General features: G+C 35.0%; 1 protein-coding gene across 1 annotated transcript in view; it reads left to right on the forward strand.

The window, feature by feature from the left end:
- Positions 1-455: 455 nt before the first annotated feature.
- The window catches only part of LOC147079699 (transmembrane protein 26), a 29,807-nt gene continuing 11,440 nt past the window's right edge, over positions 456-18,822 (forward strand). The window contains exon 1 of the mRNA XM_085945497.1: positions 456-649. Within this exon, the coding sequence (XP_085801623.1) occupies positions 456-649 (194 nt within the window). The remainder of the gene's footprint in view (positions 650-18,822) is intronic.

Below are 18,822 nucleotides of genomic sequence, written 5' to 3' on the forward strand. Positions count from 1 at the left end.
GACAAAGACCCGCGCTAGGCTGTAATGGAGATGGTGATGATTAGTCATCTTTACTTTACATTTATCTTTCACTTATTCGTGGTTTAAATACACATACGCGGTATTTTTCTGATACGCATTAGTCGTGAATACTAAGTTTTAACGCCTACTTAGGTAGGTATATCATTTATCACATACAATCCTATAAAAATGCTGGTTATAAAATTATTGATTGTACGAAGGGCAGGTCAAGATTAACTTTTGACTCTCAGTCGTCGTGAAACCCAGTATAACAGCTGTTGATATTATTATTTGTTATATTTTGCAGAGCTTGAATGGGGGTGGTCGCGGTTTTTTAGTTTTCAAAATCAGTATTAGACGGGCCATCGAAGAGGCTAAACCCAATAGTAATATTTCATGTTACATTCCGTTCAATTGTTTTTCTCTCGATTTCAAAGAGTATCTCTTCCGATGTCATGGCAAAGTTTTTAGCAACAATCAAAGCGATAATAACTCGACTCGTCTTTGCGTGTCACGGTGTCATAGCCATTTGGCAAGTGACAATCTTCAAAGCCAACAAAAATTATTGGTATTTAGCTTTGCCTACATTTTTACTGTTTGTGGAAGGATTTTTCACGTTGACGATAAAGGAAAACCAGGAATGGAAATGGTAAGTACCTATTTTAAATATATTCAATAGATAGTGATTTTTATCAAGTTAATATTTTTTTTTTTTTAAATAATAATGTTAGTGTTTTTATTGTAATGTCTAATTACACTAATATAACGGGCTAACTGAAAATGAATTGACTTCAAAGTTAAATTATAATGCAATTTGTTGTAAAGTTTTATTTTTTTAAATTCTGTGAAAAGCTATGTAGCTTCCATACATAATAAATTGTAATGTAGAATATTGACAGGTAAAAGAAAATATCATTTATTAATGATTTTATTAGTATTATTATGTTTTAGAAGTTTTTGTTCCTCCGATAAGAATATTCTAGTTCTAGTACCTACCTATACAATGCACATAAAACGTACAATACATTAAATTAATAACATACGTAACAATAACATCCATAACGGATAGTTAATGAAGCCTAAAGCCAATAAGAAATAAATTAGTATAATTTAATTACCGTATATTGAGAATTAGAGCATTTCCATGAAACCTATTCTCAAACAGTGATGGTTTTAAGTACGTGGAGGTCTGTGGCGTTGACAGGTTTGGAGGTACCGTTGTGAAAATATCGCCTGTGCGACAAACCGTCATTAAAAATAAATATGTATTACAATGGGAAATATAATAGTCAGATGTCGATACTTTCTAATGAAGGGACCCTATCGTTTTTTATGGTAAACCGTCACTGTATGTTTGTATTCGTTCATTAGCCACATTTTATAATCTGCCGGCCCTATGCAACACATCACACATCTACCCCCACGGGACATCACTGCATACATTAAAGTTTAATGTATATGTGAGTTTCCCAAACTTTTTCTGCGATGGAACACTTCGCAAATCCTGAAATTTCAACGGAACACTTTGTTTATTTTGTAGGGTAGATAAATAATACATAGGTAATCATTTCTTTTTATGAGAAAAAACAGCAATCAATTAATTATTTTCAAAGCATAACACAAAATATAAGAGAATGAAGTTCTTAATAACTACGTTGATTTTGGGTTGAATTATAAATCTTCTTGATATCAGGCACAACATTAGAAAGTTGAATTTTTATAATATCTGGTGTGGCGTCCAGCTTGACTCATTTTGTAGTAATTTATGAGGTGGATACTTAATACTTTTATTGTACCACCATGTCCTCAACTAGTCTCAGTGGCGGGCTTAGAGATGTAGAGGGCCAACGCACTGACTGACTGCGAGGCTCTCTACGATACAATATAAAATGAAAACCTTAAACTCCAACTATTTTATTTATACACAATTGCATTTCTTTTTCGTAAATAGGCTAGGTACCTACTATTTAAATAACCAGGTACTTACACGAACAGTAGATTTTTTTTTAACTATTTACCAGTTAAATAATATTCTTGAATAAACCTTTAAAATAATTTTACTAGGTTGATAAGGATAGAGACCCTGATTGGTGTTTTATTACAGTTAGTTTGTAATACTTAGGGTAATATTCTATACTCAATATGTATGTGATAAATATAATTATTTGTGTTGAAGTTTTTGTTTACTTAATTTAATAATTGTTTGAGTGGTTTGGTCTGTTTCGAGCCACCTTTCAAGTCTTCTAACGGATCGATTACGCCATCTGCGTATTATCGACGATCAGTGACAACTTTATAGTAAGTAAAAAAAGTTAAAATTTTAAAATATTGTTTTGCCTATTGCATGTTTTTTTTTTACAAAATTGCCATTTATGATTTTAACCTACATTTTTCCATTTCTTAAATGTATAATAGTTACTCTTTGGAACGTTGATGTTAGACCAAGTAGCTTTAATATTTTTAATTTAAACAATGGTCAAAATAGCTTAGATAATGATAATATAATAAAACTAAAAATGTGGGTATAACCAAATCAAAATTGGGTCGTTATTTTTATGCGCATATCTCATTGTGTATGTAATGAAAAGAAGCCCTTATGCTTTTAACCATTTAACCTATTCAATTTATTATTATTGCATACTTTTACTGTATATCAAGGTGCATTGGTCAATCACCGTTAGGTAAACATAATAAAGTTTTTCCTTTGAATAAATAAATATATAAAAAATAGTCGTTACTTAAACCATGGCCCCCACATCCAAAAGCAAGCCCCCAGGCCAGGATCTTTGGCGGACCCCCTACATATCACTAAGGATAAAGGCAGTGTGGTGATCTACAACGATTTTCCCAAATAATGTCCGAGCTAAAATTGTGTTTGTATTCTTGTAAGCGATTTTTTGATTTTTTTTAATACATCGACTTAAATGATAGAGTTGTTGAGTATTGATATAAGTAATATAATCATCAAAAACTGGATCGCACAACATATTTTAAAATGATTACTTATACCCTTGAAGGAAAATAGCACCGCAAGCGACTTCTTTTACTATTAGACCAATTTTGTAATGTGTGTTTATCTGACTTAAATGGTCGACCCGCCATGCCGGGCCCCCAGGCTTGAGCCCTATCATCCCCCCTTGTGGGGGAACATGATTCACACACGCGAAATTGTTTTAATTTTGCGCAACAGGTGCTTTCTTTACATCATGAAAATTATGAAGTAGCCTAGATATGTGTAAAAAATCTATCATTTTATATAATACTAGCTGAAGTACCCGGCTTCGCACAGGGTCGCTTCGTGGTTATATTTATCTTAGATATTTAAAAAATAATAACATAACAATATCTGTGTAATACAATATGGCAATATGAAAATAATTCTAATAGGAGTAAAGGACAAATAAAAGAACACTAAATTAAAATCGAATCCAAAATATGAAAACGTTATTAATGTTATTAATATGTAGTAAAAAAAATCACAATTGGATGGAACAAACAAACTTTGTATTTTATATAACACTAATTTAGAAACCTTCGCAGGTGTGCGCACAACAACTGACAAAAGTTTCATCGCAATCGGATGAATGGTATAGGAACGCATACGAATAGAAGAAGATGGTTGTACTAATTCAGAAACCTTCGCGGGCGTGCGCACAATAACTCACCAAAGTTTCATTGCAATCGGATGAATGGTATAGGAACTCATACGAATAGAAGAAGAAGATGGTTGTACTAATTCAGAAACCTTCGCGGGCGTGCGCACAACAACTGGTCAAAATTTCATCGCAGTCGGATGAATGGTTTAAGAACACATACGAATAGAAGAAGATAGAATAGAAGAAAAAGAAGATGAAAATGGTTGTATCAATTTAAAAACCTTTGCGGGCGTGAGAACAACACTTGATCAAAATTTCATAGCAATTGGATGAATGGTATAGGAACGCATACGAATAGAAGAAGAAGATGGTTGTACTAATTCAGAAACATTCGCAGGTGTTGGCACAATTACTGACGAAAATTTTATTGCAATCGGATGAATGGAATAGGAACGTATACGAATAGAAGAATATAAAATAGAAGAAGAAGAAGAAGATGGTTGTACTAATTCAGAAACCTTTGCGGGTGCTATCACAACAACTGACGAAGGTTTCATCGCAATCGGATGAATGGTATAGGGACCATATGAATAAAAGAAGATAGAATGAAGAAGAAGAAGATGAAGATGGTTGTACTAATTCAAAAACCTTTGCGGGTGTTACCACAACAACTGACGAAAGTTTCGTCGCAATCGGATGAATAGAATAGGAACCATACGAATAAAGAAAATAGAATGAAGAAGAAGAAGAAGATGATGATGATTTTTCTAATTCAGAAACCTTTGCGGGTGTGCCTACAATAATTGACGAAAATTTCATCGCAATCGGATGAATGGTATAGGAACCATACGAATAAAAGAAAATAGAATGAAGAAGAAGAAGAAGATGATGATGATGATTTTTCTAATTCAGAAACCTTCGCGGGTGTGCATACAACCACTTACTAAAATTTCATCGCAATCGGATGAATGGTATATGAACGTATACGGGACAGACAGACAGACAGGCATTCATTTTTATATATCAGATACAGCCTATCTCTTCGCGCAAGTGCAAGCAATAAGTTGACAAAGTTTTATCGCAATCGGATGAACGGTATGGCAGCGCATAAAACACGAACAAACAGATAAATATTTATTTTTATATTATACATTGTCGTAAATTGAAATTAATATAATCAGTCAACTGTGAAAAACAAGAATATTAAAATAATCAAATATGAATACTATATAATCAGTGACGTTCCTAGATAAAATGCCACCCCTAGGCAGTGTCAAAATGCCACCTCAACATTATTTTTATCATCCTTTCATGAGTACAATATCTAATAAATGTGTTGTATGGATATATTACTAACAAAGTATCAGATTAATTCGCAAATGCACGTGTCGTTTCTGGTCACTAAGGTCACTAAACCCGACAAAACAAGTGAGTTGATTTTTTTAATGGACAGATATTTTCGTTATTACGAAGTTTAGGTTAGGTTAGGTTAGCTATTTCTATATATTCCCAGTGACGTCCCGTGGGGGCAGATTTGCGAATTATATTTTGAATTAAAGGTAGGTACCTACATAGGTACTTACCTAGCTCGCGTGTTTTTAAAGTTGTCAGGTGTATTTTTAAATGTATCTGAAACCGTGGACTCGCAATATTGTTTATTGAAGTAGAGGTGGCATTTAAATTGGATTTAGTGGTATATATTTTGTTAGTATCTATCCATACAACACATTTCTTAAAGTAATCCTTTTTACGATTACTTAAATATTGGGGTCATGTAAGGATGATAAAAAATACTGTATAAAAATGGGGCGGCATTTTAGCGCTGCCTAAGGGTGGCATTTTGTCTAGGGACGTCACTGTATATTCCATATGATTTTCCTCGATTTACCGCCCTTCGAGTAACTGCCGCCCCCAAGCGAGTAAGCGACGGTCAATCTGCCTACCCCCACGGGACGTCACTCTATATAACTTATGTCCGACATTATTATTAAGTATACTTTTTTTTTATTTATGCAGGAAATGTTTATTAAAATTAATATTTAAAACATCCCATTATTCGCAATTTCACAAAAAGATCAATAATTTTGAGTACCTACCGATACATCAATTTCAACACACACGTACATACACATTATAATTATTATGGTTAATAATTCGGACAAGTTTCCGTTTTTTTAAATTATCAGAGAAACGACCCGGAACAGTTTGGTTGGCCTATTCTCGTACCAATACGCCGTCTTCCTCTGCTACGTCTTCCGTTAACCTTTCTTTAAGTAATGAGTTGGGAAATATTGTCCTCTGACAATCTGATCGACGTACTGTAGTATCTTAGACTATAGATACATCGTTTTGTACATTTTTTTTTTGAAGCTACTCATCTGAGACTTATTTAGCTTTGCGTTTACATAATTATACGAGAATAGCCGTTTATATTTCGGGAATAACGAATCAAACTTTAACTTAACTAAAAACAGTTTTATTGTTTTTAAAAATATTCTCCACGACAATTTATACATTTTTCCATGCGTTTGAACTGAATATCTGAAAATCATTTTTTTCCACTTTGTAGAAGGTAACTTCAAAACATGGTTTTTGAATGCATCAACCGCTTTTCAGGTGTAGAAAATTGTTGACCACGCAATTTGTCTTTGACTGTCGGGAATATAAAGAAATCATTTGGTGCCAACTCGGGGCTGTACGGCGGATGATCCTTTAATTTGATGTTTTGAGTGCTCAAATAGGCGCTTGTTTGAGCCGATGTGTGAGAGCTCGCATTGTCTTGATGAAGGATGATTTGACGCCGACGGTTGCTTTTCCTCATTTCACCAAAAACTTCTGGAAACAAATGGTTGTGTACCGTTCAGAATTGACTGATTGATGATTCTCTAAAGGTACAGTTGCGACATGGCCCGTTTTTTCCGAAAAAACAGGCGACCATTTGCTTAGAAGTGCTTCGAGCGCGTGCAACTTTTGTTGGTTTAAACTCACTTTGGAAGACCCATACGGTCGACTGCTGTTTACTTTCGGGCTCATACGTATAGATCCAAGATTCGTCACCTGTAACAATCTTATAAACGATTTTTGAAGCACCTCGATCGTATTTTTTGAGCATTTCCTTGCACCAATCGACACGCTCCTCTTTTTGTGAGATTGTCAAATTATGCGGGATCCAACGCGAACATAACTTCCTTTCATCTAAATGTTAATGCAAGATCATATACACGCTGGTGTTACTAATTCCCAGAGATGCCTCATTCTCATGGTATGTCACATGACGATCTTGCATTATCAGTTCACGCATAGCATCGATGTTTTCTAGAGAAACAACTGATTGTGAATGACCTTCACGCGGCTCGTCTGTGAGCGAACGACAGCCACAATAAAATTCGTTAAATCAGAGATATATGTAAGTACCGTAGTTTTTGATGGTTCTCCATCTCCATATAAAGCATTAAGTTCAGCGATGCACTGTTCCCATGATAATCCACGTCGAAAATTGTTAAAAATAATCGCACGAAAATTTTCACGAGTTAATTTCATTTTTTGGCCGAGATAAATAAATTTTTCAAATGAATTTAAAAAAACAAAAAGCGTTCGTTTTTTAAAACGTTCTGAGTACTTTTGCCGTTAAAAATGTCAAACTTCAAAATACAGAAGTCAGATTGCACCTAGCAACACCAGTGTTGCAAATTTCCGAAATATAAACGGCTACCTATGTATAACGAGCACTGTAATTATTACAATGTTATTATTACAATTAATCATGTAGTACACTTTAAGGCCACACTCCCTCAGAAACACTTGGACACACCAGAACGCCTTGATATTTGGTAGAAGACCCAATGGCAATTGATAATTTTGTTTACTTAGCTTAGATCCTCAAGAATTTTAAGAAGAATTTCTCGTTCCTTTTTGATTTGTTCGAGAATAACATTATTTTGTCCTATAAGTCCAAGCAATTTTGAGAAACCGTCTATATAACCATCACTGGTTTAACTTGGTCAGTAATTTAAAAAGGACTAAATAACTTATCCTTTTAGTTGTTTAGTCCTTTTTAAATTGGAAATACTACTACATACGTACCTATCATTGGTGCCTTTTAAAGTTTTATAACTCTTTCAGTTGGTAAACATAACAAATTGATAAAATAGAAATGCGAAAGCCAGTCACCATAGACCAAGTTTGGTTTATTATTAGTGACGGCAAGAAATACAACGCCCTCTGAGTGTCTTCAAATATTACAAATAATAAATGTGTGTTTCATTTATGTGACAAAACTTTAATGTATATATGAGACAGACGTAACAATTGAAAATAACACATTTTTTGTTAATCTCACATTTTTCAACACCCTAAAATCAAGCCTTGTTTCTGCCCCACCTAGAATGTAAGCCACTTCTGTTATTTTTGTGTTTACGCGACAGAAGAATTTCTACACTTGCCACACGTGGAAATCGTGCTACAGATTCACAACCAATGTCCTAGACAACAAATATACAAAGAACATTAACAGAACCGCTGCCAAGTATGAAAATATGAATTGGAAAAATAAGTATGACAAGGGAGAACTAGGCCGGCCGAACACCGGAAAACACCCCCGTGGCCCGGATGATCGCAGTTCATAATTTCGTGAATTAGTTGATGATTTTAATAAGGAAAAGTGCTACGGACGTGGTCTTTCTGACTTTGGTGGCGTAGATAAAAAATAAAAATTTAATTACAAATTTTGTAAGCGAAATTGGAATTGTTACGTTATAAATTTCCAATCGCAGAGGTTTTTTTTTATACCTACGTATGACCTACGTGACAAGTTCTGGTAGATATTTAAATTCTTGATCTTGGCTGGTTCTAGAAGATTTTTGAGAGTTTTTTTTAAAACAAGGAATGGCTGTTTGCTCAACCTATTACATATATCGATGGTCTGAACGAACACCTTGTTACAAACAAAAATTGTTACATTATATAATATGTGCCTTAATTTATCTGTCTGTAACACATACATACACAGACACACACTTTTTCTGTTTTCCAAAGGTGCCTATGCACAGCATACAAAACATACACTTTCTTTTTCTGTTTATGCATTGAGCACATACGACAAGAAAGTTGACAGGCGGCACTGCCACCAGGTATTTTTTCTAGTAGGAATAATGTATTGAAGCAGTCAGATGTTCAGTAACGATTCGCTTCAAGATCTGAGAATGGGTGATGATTTTGTTTATTTTGGCTCTCGCATTGCATTGGAGATTGGAGGATGCGTAAAGGCACAAGTACCTGAAGAAAATAATATGGAAAAGATAGTATCAAAATCAAAATAGAGTAAATTTCACTACAGCCAATTCTCCAGTCTTCTCTACAATTCATTATGGTGTTAAGACGTCTACCATAAAACAATAAATGCGTTGGATTGATGGTTTTGAGATGTGGTTTTATAGTTTCGTGTTCTTCATGGCCGGAAAGACAAATGAATATCTCCGTTCTGATAAAAAAAATATATGTCTCGACACAGTTCTTTGGTTGTATAGCCAGAAGAGAGACCAACAATTTGGAAAGGCTCATCGTTAGTGGAAATACCGATTATTGACGCAACAGAACTATGTCGCTTATTTGATCGTCTGATCAAGTGAAGGACCCTACCGGGCCCTCAATACATTTACAATAGGGCGGAATGCAGGGATCGCCGGAAAGAAAATTATTATGTTTAAAGAAATTAAGATCCTCAATAGCGTAGACCACAAAAAATGAAAAGAAATCGCAATTTATTTATTGAACAGAAAAAACCATGGCTCCCACAATGAGGGGGGGGGGGGCTGACAAGGCTCTAGCCTGGGGGCCCGGCGTGACGAGTTGACCAGATAAGTGAGATAAACACAGATCACAAATTTGCTCTAATTGTAAAAAAAAGTCGCCTGCGCTATTTCACTTCAATAATATTTAATAATTAAAAATTTTGGTTGTACGATGCAATTTTTAACTGTGTGCCGATCAATGACATATTAAATGGGCGACTCACTTCATACCCGGCGCGCACGAGAAATTGTCCATGAAAGTCATTCACAGATGTATAGGTAGATGTCACGTGACCATTGACGTATCCGTTTCCATTATGCGATACAAGCTTCGAGAATTTATAGTAATATAACCTTTATTGTAATGGCGTATTAGTGTCATGACTCATTGCGTTAGAAACAGATTCTCGGTTACTTACGACTTCTCGGAGATTAGACGCAAGCGAGCCCAGCGAATCACAGACGACTGACTGTCCAATGGTTCCTGTCATTCAATTGCATTGAATAAACATTCATCAATATCTTAAAATGGCATTTTATAAATAATAAATAATACTAACACATGCAAAGTGATATCCCATCTTTCTTGGAGTGTTTAGTAAATTTTTTTACAATTTTTAACTAGGCACATTGGCATTTTGTAACATAATAATAACGGTGGAGTCGAAACCTGACAGTCAGAAATTTTGTATGGGCAGACCCAGCGGTGTCGCCAGACCGCTTGCAAGCAGAATGTTCATTTAAGTGTAGGATACCGATATTAAAATATGAATTTCGCCATCCGGCAGACCCGACACAAAGTGGGTGTCATTTTATTTTCTAGATGCTTCGTCCATATTAATGTCATTGGTGCCGATACTCAACAACTCCATAATTGAAATGGATGTAGGTACAAAAAATACAAACATCGCTAAAAATACATACACCTAATTTTACCGCGTACACCACTTGGAAAACGCTACCGCAGTGCGTCAAACTGCCTTTACCCTTAGCGATAGGTAGGGCGGCCCGCCAAACATCCTAGCCTGGGGGCCCGCTTCAGGATGTGGGGGGCATGGTAAAAACACATATAAACAATATGTATTGTATACACATAATGCTCCAGGCGCGCATACATAAATATTCTTTGAGGGGAGGGTCCATTTAAATAAAATCTAGTAGGTGCCACTGATTACCATATTTACCCCACTTACTACTCATAGCTTCTTGTTACTTCAATTGCGGAATATCGCATTTATCATTTGAATCCCCATACCCAGACACTCTGCATTTTGAGTTCAGCGATAAACACCTAGCCAGCAAGTAGGTATAAATAAGGGTATTCAGATAGAGTTATTGCTTGCTCTTGCTGTCGTATTCACGAATGCGCTTGGATCATTAGTGTCCATTTGCGATGTCCGCAATCGTGTATCGGAATGTTGAAGCAAACATTGGACGCCCAGATAGTTGCACCAGTTTATGAGTGCTACGGGTCTACCGGTGTTCAAAGGCCTTTCGTGTCGTACAAGGTCGAGATGAATGGGGCCAACCCGTTCATACGGGTCACGATTCTGAGTCATGAGATCCTGACGAAGAATACATAGGAAGTAATATTCCATTAATTTAAATATTTTGTATTTTTTACGTTCATGGGGGGGCTGGACCCGAAACCCCCCCCCTCTTGCACCACAGCACCAGTTTCATAAAATAACAACAATATTTACAATCAAATCTATACTAATGTTGGGTCACTAGAGTGGTGTTCGATGTGTAGGTAGAGGATGATGATAATGAAGTCTTCGATGTAGCAGGGTGAGATTTATTAGCAGCGTATCGGTACAATAATATATTATACATGATAGTTGCGAGCTAGGTACTTGGATTCGAGTGACATCTAGATAAATTATTCTTCGTTATTTATACAATAAAAAGTAACACATTAACATAAAATTCAGGTACATAATCATATTGGACTAATTATAGAATCAGCGTTTTAAATTGAGTAGCGAAATGAAATATTATTTGTTATTACAGTTGTAAGAAAATATGATACTATAAAAATGATTATTCGGCTAATACACCGTAATGGTATAATGTACTGTGATATTATTATGTAATAATACACCGTCTCTAATTTCGCCAACCGACTTGCTGATCTAGCTCAGTTGTTTACTGGAAATGGATTTGCTGGGAATATATTACTGCAGAGTAATTTGATCTTAAACAATAGATATTTGATCGCTATTATTCTGCAGCTATACTAATATAAAATTGAGAATCTTTATGATTTCGGTCATCGTTTTGACTATTTAAAAAAAAATACATGATAACTACATAATAATATATTTTTTGATGTTTTTGTTGTCTGTCTGTTCTGTTATAACTAAAAAACTACTGGGTAGGTACATTGACGAAGCTTGTATATTTTATAGTAACAAATTACTTAATTTCACCAGGATATATGTAAAAGTTCTGTGGGTCTATTCCATACACAGGGCGGCTATCGACGGTAGTTTATCATATTTATATATTGAAGTTTTATATTTGTTACAATAATTTAGCCCTCTAAACTAGTCTAAACTGTCAAGAGAGGGGCTGTTAAAACATTGCACTTTTTGACAGTTTAAATTGCTTAATTTATTGTAACAATTAACCACATTAATACATAAATATGATAAACTACGATAGCTGCCGCTAGCTGCCTTGTGTATAGAACAGACCCACTGAAGTTAAATATAAAATTCCTCGAAAATAACGCACTTCCAACAAACCATCACGAGTTTGTAAAGTGGCAAGATAGCAGTGCAAAGATAGCAGCGTTGGAGTGGTGAGGTGGGGTGGCGAAGCGCACACCTGCGTCTAACCGTTGTCGATCGCGCGGACTTACTCGAGTGTGAGTGTGTTGAAAATCACTGTTTGGAAACTTATAGAAATGGAATGGTCAGGTTGAGGGGCGCCCTCTTATACACAGCCATTGTTTATCTCAAAATATCAATAGGTGAATAAATTACATTAAAATCTAATTTATTAATCATCAAATTATTTAAAAAAATTCGGCGACTCATTTTTGTCTTTAATTTTCCGCTCTTTGAATAACTGCCGCCCTGATGCGGCGCATAGTCTGCCTGCCCCCACAGGACGTCACTGCAGATTACTGTCGAACGTTAAATAGGTATAGGTCTGACGATTCCGACGAAGTCGTTTGAAGAATGATATTTACCAGAAGTGATTTTACTTTATGGCGCGACAGAAAATTAATAAACTCTAAACTATTCTAGTAAGTATAGTATACCTACAAATATATTGAAGCCAACTGTTAATTTTAAAAAGAAAAATTCTTTTACAGATGTTCACGTGTTGCGAATTCGGATATAATCTCCCCCTAATTTTCCTCGCAACTAATATGGCACGCTAATATTATAATTATTGTTATCTTGGATGTAGATATCTCCAAGTTGATTACATTCTTTTCGGTCCTATGCTTGCGCTGCCTACCTTTTTTACCTTTTAGATACTACTGGATGACTTTGTTTGTCTTACGATTTTTTTTATAATTTTATTTTTCTTCTAAGAGTTGGCTAATTACCTTTTTATTTTCTAGTGGGTTGCTGTTGCCGTTTACTACCTATTATATTTCCCCGTGGCGAGTAGTTTCATTTTATTCAATTATGTCACAAGCTTCTATTTTTTATTTGTAAAAAACTTTCAAAAGAGTCTGGTTGTATGTCCATTAAACAAATTAAATTAGTAATTTTCCATGAAAATATATAAAATGAAGGTACCTACACAATAATCATATTCTATTCTCCGAATCATCTCAGTAGATTTTTTATATTATTTTATTATGTTTGTATCCAATTACCATTATGACCGGGCACGAAAAGCCCAGACGAGCACGTGCTATAAAAACTTGCTTGTTAAAATATTGGTTAATGATCTATCCAAGAAAATGTACACAGGAAGCATTCATCGCGTGGGAAGTCCACAGTTTCCTTCGAATAGCTGTAGGTACATTTATTATTATAAGTACTTAGTGACAGAAGGAATTATTGACTGTGAATATGACTTACCAGATAGAGTTATAATAGGAAAATTAGGTTCTGTATAATTCTTACAAATTCGAATCTTTAACTAGGTTTATCTTTTAATCAGTTATTCTTATATTTGCTATATCTTCTTGGCAGCTATAGAACTTTAGTGCCATCTCATAATGGATGCCTGTGAACACCGACGTCCCTAGGGTATAGGCAGTAGGCTATGCGTTGCTTAGGGGGCGGCAAATGAAGGAAAGAATACACATTTTAGAACTTTTGAAAGCAATGGCAGATTTTCATGAAGCGGACAATGCGGCTTTATTAGAAAGTACTTTTAAGATATCTTAGCTTAAAAAATAACTGACGTATACAAAATGTTGGCACTATAACTTTTCGATTGTTGTGTCGTGATACACTATGGCGGTTTATGGTACAGGTAAATTTTTCATTAGGGGGGTCTAAACTTGTCAGGGTGTAAGACCTCTATGTACCTACCTAAAACCACCGCTGTATGAGTGTATGTTTCGTGGAAATGCTCTAACCGTCTAATCGTCAGAAGATGTGTAAGTAATTTTTTCAAGATTTTTCCAGCGAATTTTAAATTAAAAATAAAATGGAAAGGAAATTTTAAGTCTGCTTAAGAGCAGCACTTTGCATAGGGACGTTACTGCCTGTGAGGTTGTTTGTTTTCTATTCTACGAAAGTGGGACGTGATTCAATAAATTTTAATATTTACCTTTGAGAAGAGACCACTTTATCAACATCATGAAATTTCTTCGTATAAAAGTTTTTATCATTAGGGCGAAGGCACCCAATTTAATTTATGGAATAGACTAATTTTACAACGTTTTTATTAGGTCGTATTCTTATATGTCCGGTGGTTGGTTATCCAGTACAAATCTTGCAATCGATTTTTAACTATCTTCCCGACTAGCTAGACATTTGAAACTTTTAGAATATATCAGAACACGATGCCAATGCATTCTTTTAATACTTTTAGCCGTCTTTAAGTAGAATTGAATTCATTTTCAGTTAATTCTGTTTTGGATGAAAAGTTATTTCGGATGAAATCCGTAATCCAATCCACTATTATTGGTTGCTAGAGGACTGGGGTCCTGTCCTAGCAACTAAATTATTAATATATACGTGCGTTACTATGGAAATCAACATGAAATATCATTTTGACATTTCAGTATTATTTCTATCAAGTACAAATTTTTTTGATCGTTTAAGCTAGTCAAGTCAAGTTTATATGATTCAACAGAAAATTTAAAAACGTTGTACTTATATAAAAAGTTCTTTTTATCTTGTAATTATTATTGGATAAGTTAGTATCTAATTATATAATTAATTATTCGTTCGAAATATCAGTGTCATAACGCGGACGTGTATTAGTATATTAGAAAGTTCTTCCCAGTACTCTAGTAACTAAGGTACACACAAATCTGTTATGTGCTGGTAACACAAATTTAAAGTGCGCTCATTTTTCGTTAGGCTACGCACGCTGGGGCGTAGCTGCTACGGTATACCTACGGTGGAGGAAAAACTCATAGATACTAATATATAATATTATGATCACCGACAAGTTCATCCAGACGAACAAAGTTTCTGACCCACATCTCAACATAGTACGCCACTGCATGGCCTAATCAGAGCTGCATTAATCAGTGCTCGCTCAGTGGCGTCTATCAACCTGTTCTCAGTTCAATTTAGTTTAGACCTAGCAATCAATTGATTCAATTTATCAAGTCTTTGTGCGAAATTTTTTATTCTGATCACATCAAATCTGGAAATTTATAGATCGTTTAAAATATTGGGTGATGAAGTACGTTAACCACCCAAGCGTTTTTATTATATTATATAGGAGGAAAACGCAAGGTAATTTTATCGTCATTTCTATTTTAGTTGTTTCATAAAAATATTAGGTGTACGAATTTTGACTGTGCTTGTATAGGTATTATGCTAACTTGTATTACTTACCAAGTCTGGATTAACGATAGAAATAAAGGGGAACAGGCATGGCCCCCACAAAGGGGGGGGCTGACAGGGCTCTAGCCTGGGGGGCCGGGCTCAGGAAGGGCCCGGCGTGGCGAGTCGGCCAGATAAGTGATATAAACACACATCAATAATTGTCTCTATACCTATATCTCTATAATATCACCTGCGGCGATATTTTTCTTCAATAGTGTTATTATTTATTCATGTGGTTGTACGATACATTTTTTTTATTGTTTTTTTAACAATTTTTAACTGTGTGCTGATACTCGACAACTCCATAATTCAAATGGATGTATTAAAATATACAAAAAAAATTAAATATAGGTACACATTAATTTTACCGTGTACACCATTTGAAAAACGCTACTGTAGAACGTCACACTGTCTTTATCTTTAACGATAGGTAGGTGGGCCGCCAAAAATTCTAGCCTGGGGGCCTGCTTCAGTATGTGTAGGCCATGGGAACAGGTCAACAAATTTGCGAGGACTTGCAAAAATAATTGAATTCATAAATGGAAAAGATTTTTTACGATCGCCAATCAAACGAAAAAAATACCATTCAATTGGCCAACACTTTTCATTCGCTTCCTGTAATATGAGTAAAGCCTGAAAACCTTAATAAAATCAAGTTTACTTTTTATTTTATGTTTTGTTTTAAAATTTCAAATATTTTTAATTATGCTTGTTTTTTGGGTCCCCGATGGTCTGGTCCTGCTTCTTGTAGTCGTTATCAATTTTCATATATTTCATTGCGAACCGGTTCGCTAGCCATGTATTAAAAACCAATTGGTTTTACGGCTTAACCGTTTGACTGACACAACCAACCAAGCTCTAATGTATAGATAGGAAAATAGTTAGTGTGTAGCCCGTAGCCGACCAGCAACCCTTTTATCGAATATTTTTCCGAAAAGCATTTGTCGGGCTGCTAAATGCTCGTGACTTCCTCAGGAAATTGCTATCATTAGTGACTCAAAGAAAGTGGTCGCTCAAAAATGTTTTTATCAAGGTTTCACAAATCATTCGCGTCTGTCTACAAGTTAGTTCTCAATTATTATATTATTGTGATTCGTGTAACATAATTACATAAAAATATTCCAAGTCAACAGAAATATCAGTAGGGTCTTGAGATTATATTCTTCTACGTATTCGACAGCAATATCCAGAGCTTTTAGTAGGTACCTATTTAGGCTCGGTTTAGTAGAAAAATCGGGAATGGGACGACTGGCCTCCGGACAATTGGACGCCGCACTGTCGTAGACACGTGTAGACGAGTTATTTTAATCAGTTTCTATCTACTTCTTAGTAGTTTGAATTCATTTAACTCTTAACATAATGTATTCTTTATCGCGGATTGAGAATTACCATGCCTAAGGCTTTATATTAAATAAAAAACTCTTCTTTCGTTGGAAGTTAAACATATGCACGATTAAATCATTGTTTACGTCTGCATATTTACATTCTTACCAACTATTAAATCATAATATAATCATTGAAGCATAAATAATAATATTGAATATTTTTTTTAAAGTACCTTTAAGTACCTAACGTCTATTTATTTTCGAATTCCGTGGCGTCCAGTTGTCCGGTGCCAAATCGTTCTAGACCCGAAAAATCGAACGTGGTTCGCTTCCGGTTTTTCAAAAAAACAATTGTCTACATAAGTAGCTATGCCTTCCTACCTGCTTAGTCAGGAATATGTATATTTTGGATAAATTAATTTTATTTCAAAACTCAAAAAGTAGTTATATATTCCAGGTGGGGTACCAATATGGACACCGCAATATGTAGATGTTCAATCACATTAGGTAGGTACCTAGTTCATTCATTCACTCGTATAGGGGCAGGGCACAGGCGACAGAATATATATATTCAGCGCCTGAAATAGAAAATTTAATAAACCGGAGTGCTCCATAATTTTTCGAAAGAAGTTTTATAGAGAAGAACTTATAACTTTGGAGTCTTTAAACTTATAAAATGTATATATATATTTAAGATTTGGAAAGACAAAGTTCATGTATACTAAATATACTGTGAACAACTGCATTATATTCGCTTCTTCTTTATCTACGCCTATAAGCAGCTCGAATATATATTGAAATCACCTAAAATTATTTTAACGAGAATAAGACGAAACCATATTATTGCTTGTAGAAATAGAGGTTTCCGACCCGACTTGACATACAAATTATATTATACTATGCGTCCGATAAGTAGTCGTAGAGTCGCATAGGTACCTACATCACTATCACAATCCATTGATTATTATAACTAATTTACGCAACGGGCACTAAGCACGAAGCAGAATTTTAAAATTTTCCACGAGATGGACCACAAGTCTCAACAATTTTACGAGCTGAAGAACCGGGCTATTTCGAGCCCTGGACATATTCCACATCACATTGATAAAAGACAACAGCACTAGAGAGTCACCAGTAGACCCTTCCTTAAGCGATGCTAGCCAGAGCGCTTAGATCAGCTTAGTAAATGGGTGAGTCCCACAGAAAAGGCATACAGCGTTTCGAAAAAATGTTCAGCGGTGGATTGAATTTCTCCGTAGTTGGCAGTCAACGTGGCATTTTCGTGTGACATCTCCGCGATATGATTTTTGGAGGTGTATCCTTCTAATAAACGTATAGGTACCTACTAAGTTTAAATTGGCACATCCTGTACATTGTTGAATGACTGTCTTTTAAGGCTTTTGGACTATGTTGCCATGCATTTTGCCATTTTTATCACGATATATTAAAATCCGCGATGCCTTCCAGTGCCACCACTAATGGGTGCATTGATCCACTGCGCTTTCACCGAGTTGGCAACCTACAGGATTTGTGACGTCACTAGACAAAGTGGCGCCATAGGTTGACCTAAACATAATATTGCCACATCATTTAGTTTAAGTTCATTAACGACCAATTTAATGTAAAATTCTTTTTTTTTTTTACTACCTATTTCAAAAGCTACAAAAATTGACCTACAAACCCACTGACGTTTTAGATTAGGAAGACCATGCCACTGCCGCAGTCGTCAAAAAACTTATTTACACACACTTAAATATTACAATTTATTTATAATACCTATTCGCAATATTTTACACAGCCAATCTGCCATTCTGAAATAGAGCATGGCTTGGTTACCCGTTAGTTTGGATTAGGGATTGCAATACTGAATGAAAATACCAATACCAGTATTTCGGTATTTGTTTATTGAATACCGGTATTCTTGAACTATACGAAAAAAATGGAAGTAACTACCAATAAAAATATAGATATAAAAATCTCTTTAAAATATTGATATTTCATAGAAAAAATATCTAAATACGTAGATAGGTACATATTATAATATATAAACATTAAAAAATATGTGAAGGTAAGATATGGTAGAGGTTGATACTTAAGCACTTAGTAGTTGAATAATTAGCACTTTCTT

The sequence above is a fragment of the Rhyacophila brunnea genome, unplaced genomic scaffold (assembly GCF_057557595.1).
Source record: "Rhyacophila brunnea isolate RB1 unplaced genomic scaffold, BYU_Rbru_1.0 scaffold_1, whole genome shotgun sequence".
NCBI lineage: Eukaryota > Metazoa > Arthropoda > Insecta > Trichoptera > Rhyacophilidae > Rhyacophila > Rhyacophila brunnea.